This window comes from Otolemur garnettii, unplaced genomic scaffold (genome assembly GCF_000181295.1).
Source record: "Otolemur garnettii isolate 467f Iridium unplaced genomic scaffold, OtoGar3 scaffold01004, whole genome shotgun sequence".
NCBI lineage: Eukaryota > Metazoa > Chordata > Mammalia > Primates > Galagidae > Otolemur > Otolemur garnettii.
The window spans coordinates 794-3,922 of record NW_003853399.1 but is presented as its reverse complement, the minus strand read 5'-3'; the positions used below and the strand labels follow the sequence as shown (position 1 = coordinate 3,922).

The 3,129-nt window shown below is 42.0% G+C and overlaps 1 protein-coding gene across 1 annotated transcript in view; it reads right to left on the bottom strand.

Moving 5' to 3' along the window:
- Positions 1 to 2,637, bottom strand: part of LOC100942495 (coagulation factor V-like) — a gene marked incomplete at its 5' end in the record, with an annotated part of 6,052 nt that extends 3,415 nt beyond the window's left edge. Inside the window, 2 exons of the mRNA XM_023509164.1 lie at positions 1 to 1,081; positions 2,316 to 2,637. Coding sequence (XP_023364932.1) covers positions 1 to 1,081; positions 2,316 to 2,637 — 1,403 coding nt within the window. The remainder of the gene's footprint in view (positions 1,082 to 2,315) is intronic.
- Positions 2,638 to 3,129: the final 492 nt, after the last annotated feature.

The window sequence follows — 3,129 nt, the reverse complement described above, 5'->3', positions numbered from 1 at the left end:
TTCTCTTCCTTTTTCTTTTTTCGAGTCCTAATCAAAAATGAACTTTTCTTTATTCCACTATTTCCTCTATCTTGTCTTACATGTAGATATTTATGTCTGACTCTAAAGAACTGTGGGTGGCCACTCTGATTTCCAGGTTTGTTTATAAGGGGGGTGCTTTCTGAAACCCAAGAACTGGAGGCATTCTGGGTGCCGGTTGGCGGCTTATTTACACCCATGTCTTCATCGGTATCTTGGATTATATCATAGCTACCTTTCTCAGAAACCAAATGCCATTTTCCATTCAAAATCTTCGATGGGTTATTTTCTTTTAAGAGTAACAGGTCACTAGGCAGGTCCTTCCAGGGCCCCTTCCTGGGGGGAGGAGAATCACTGTTGTGGCTGACATGCCTCCCAGTTTTATGTGCTGATAATTTCATCCAAGAGAACTTCTGCCTTGCTGCTCGCTCCCTTTCTGCTTTGCGTCCCTTCTGTTTAGCATGTTCTTGATGTCTGAATCCTCTTGTCCCGTGTGGAAGTAGTCTTACTCCTGTGACATCAGAAGATTTTAGAGGATCTTCACTAGGGTCTTCAAAATAAGGCCTGGAATGTTCTGCTGTGGAATGATCTAAGCCAAAAACATGTCCCTCTGGGGACCCAGTTGTGGTGACTTTTGGGTAAGGTAGAGTTTTCTGAGGTTCTGGGAGGTTATTGTCAGTGAAACTACTAGTATTACTTGAGGAAGAAGAATTTGAACCAATAACTGTATCTGTGCTTGGGGAAATGGATTCAGAGCTGCTCTCCAGAGCTAGGGCAGTAAGATTGAACTGGTCTTCCTCTTGACTCAATGATGAGTTTCTGAATGACCTAATTCCGAATTCTGAAGCCAACATGTACTGGTAATAATCCTCGATCTTAGTCTCTTCATCTTCATAATCTGGAAAATCATGCATTTTCCGTGTCTCCATGGGTGTAAAGGACGGAGGTTCATAAATCTCATATGAGTTATCACCATCATCTAGGATACATTTAACATCTCGGAATTTCAGCCTGAGGTTCTTGCTTCTTGGATCGGCATTCATGGTAGTTAACATCCATGTTCCTAGAGAAGAGAGACAGAAAGCAAGCTGAAAGTCTGGGGGAAGTATGAAAACATAAGGATAAACTGTGAAAGAGTAACAGCCATTCAAACGCCAGCAGTAATTTATAGTAGACTTTAATTCAGGATAGTCAATGTGGTATGTGGACCATGGCTAGTCTGAACTATTGATTTATTGGGCCATAATGACATAAGGAGAGAAACCAAGAATAAAGTGTTGAAACTTTTTTAAAAAAGAAATTTGACATCACCGTGATACCTAAACACATGATAAATGTACTTACCTGGTTTAACAGGATATATACCAAAAGAATTGATTAGTGAAGATTAGGGAGGGGGAGAAAGGCCCTTCAGCACCAATAGTATTGAGAGTCACTATTTTAGAAAGCGGTGAAACAAGAATAAAATGGACTTTGAACATCATATACATCCCGTTAAACGGTGCGTCTTGTTTGAGGATTGGAGCTGGGGGGAGGGAGGATGATGAAGTTCACCATTACCAGTAAGAGACATTTAGGTATTTCTAAGAAATAAAGAATTTGGCTGGGCCCAGGGCAATTTTGAATCTCTTTGAAGTGGTCTGAGTTGCTGGCATACACAGGATTTTTGGGAAGTCTCTAATAGTTACCATTTGTTAAGTGTCTAATGAGTGCTAGGTACTTGGCACATATTATAATTTTAATGCTCAGAGCAACTCCGTAAGGTATTATCATACTGTTGTTTAGATTTCAAATACTAAATAACTTGAGGCTCAATGAGGCCAGGTGACTTGTGCAAGGTCACAGAGTGATTGAGTGGTGGAGCAGGATTTGAACTCAAGCCTGAAACTCCAAAGCTGTCCCTGGGGTAGTCTCTAAGGCGCTGCAGCTGGTGATTGCACCCTCTAGGGTGGGGTGGCTTTCTTAAAAGACTGAAAAGGGCATTTTGAGAAAAGAAACGTTCTTTGGTGGCTGAAACACTTATGTTTCTTCCTCAGAGTTACTGCTTATCTTTCTGTGGTTAGTATGTCTTCCTACTTTTCTTAGAGAAAGAGAAATGGAACCTACATTAAAGGATTGGACCCATTTAAGTCATTAATTTCCCAATTAGAAATCAGAAAAACATCGAAAAGAATGCTCTCAGGGTCAGGGAGATGGACACAGGAGTGGTGGTCATCTGGGGAGCTGTAGCAGACCTTTCTTTATGGACCAGAGATTCAAAGCCAGTTTCCTCTCCAAGTGTCCAGATTCTCACTCACCAACATTATCCATTGTGACAGTCACAGATTCTCCACGCATGGGGAAGAGGGTCAAGGTGTCTTCATGCCTCTTTCCATAGATGAATGAGTGCCCCGTGAAGTGAATGGTCAAAAAGTCATCCTGGGTCCCCACACTGCAGAAATGCCACTGGACAGTGTCATCAAAGCAGAAGCCGAGAGTGGGTATGCTCTCAGGCACATAGCCATTGATAGCTGAAAGAATAAAATATGTACAAATGCCAGGCTTGGGCCAACAGAAGGGCAGGTACCTAAGACAAATGTCCCAGTGTTGATTTGGTAGTGTCAAAGCAGCAATGATCCAAGATAATCAGCTTTACCAGGTCTAATGTGACTAAAGGTCAGACTCAGAATTCTCAAATGAGATCTTATTTCCCCTAAATTAGCCAAGTGAGAAATTTTGGGAAAAAGATAAAGCCTTTTGTGTACATTGATTTACTCATTCATTTGTTAAGTATATATTTTGTGTTCCACACTCTTAACTTTAAAAATATTCTAACAATTCCACCTGGAGGAAAAGCATAATCTATGAATTTCATATTCTTGATACATTAGTCATTGGGTAAGAAATAATATCCTCGACTGGGCACACAGGCTCACACCTGTAATCCTAGCCCTCTGGGAGGCTGAGGTGGGTGGATCACCTGAGCTCAGGAGTTTGAGACCAGTCTGAGCAAGAGTGAGACCGTCTCTCTAGCCAGGCATTGTGGCAGGTGCCTCTAGTCCCAGCTACTCAGGAGGCTGAGGCAAGAGGATCATTTGAGCCCAAGAGTTTGAGGTTCCTGTGAGCTATGGT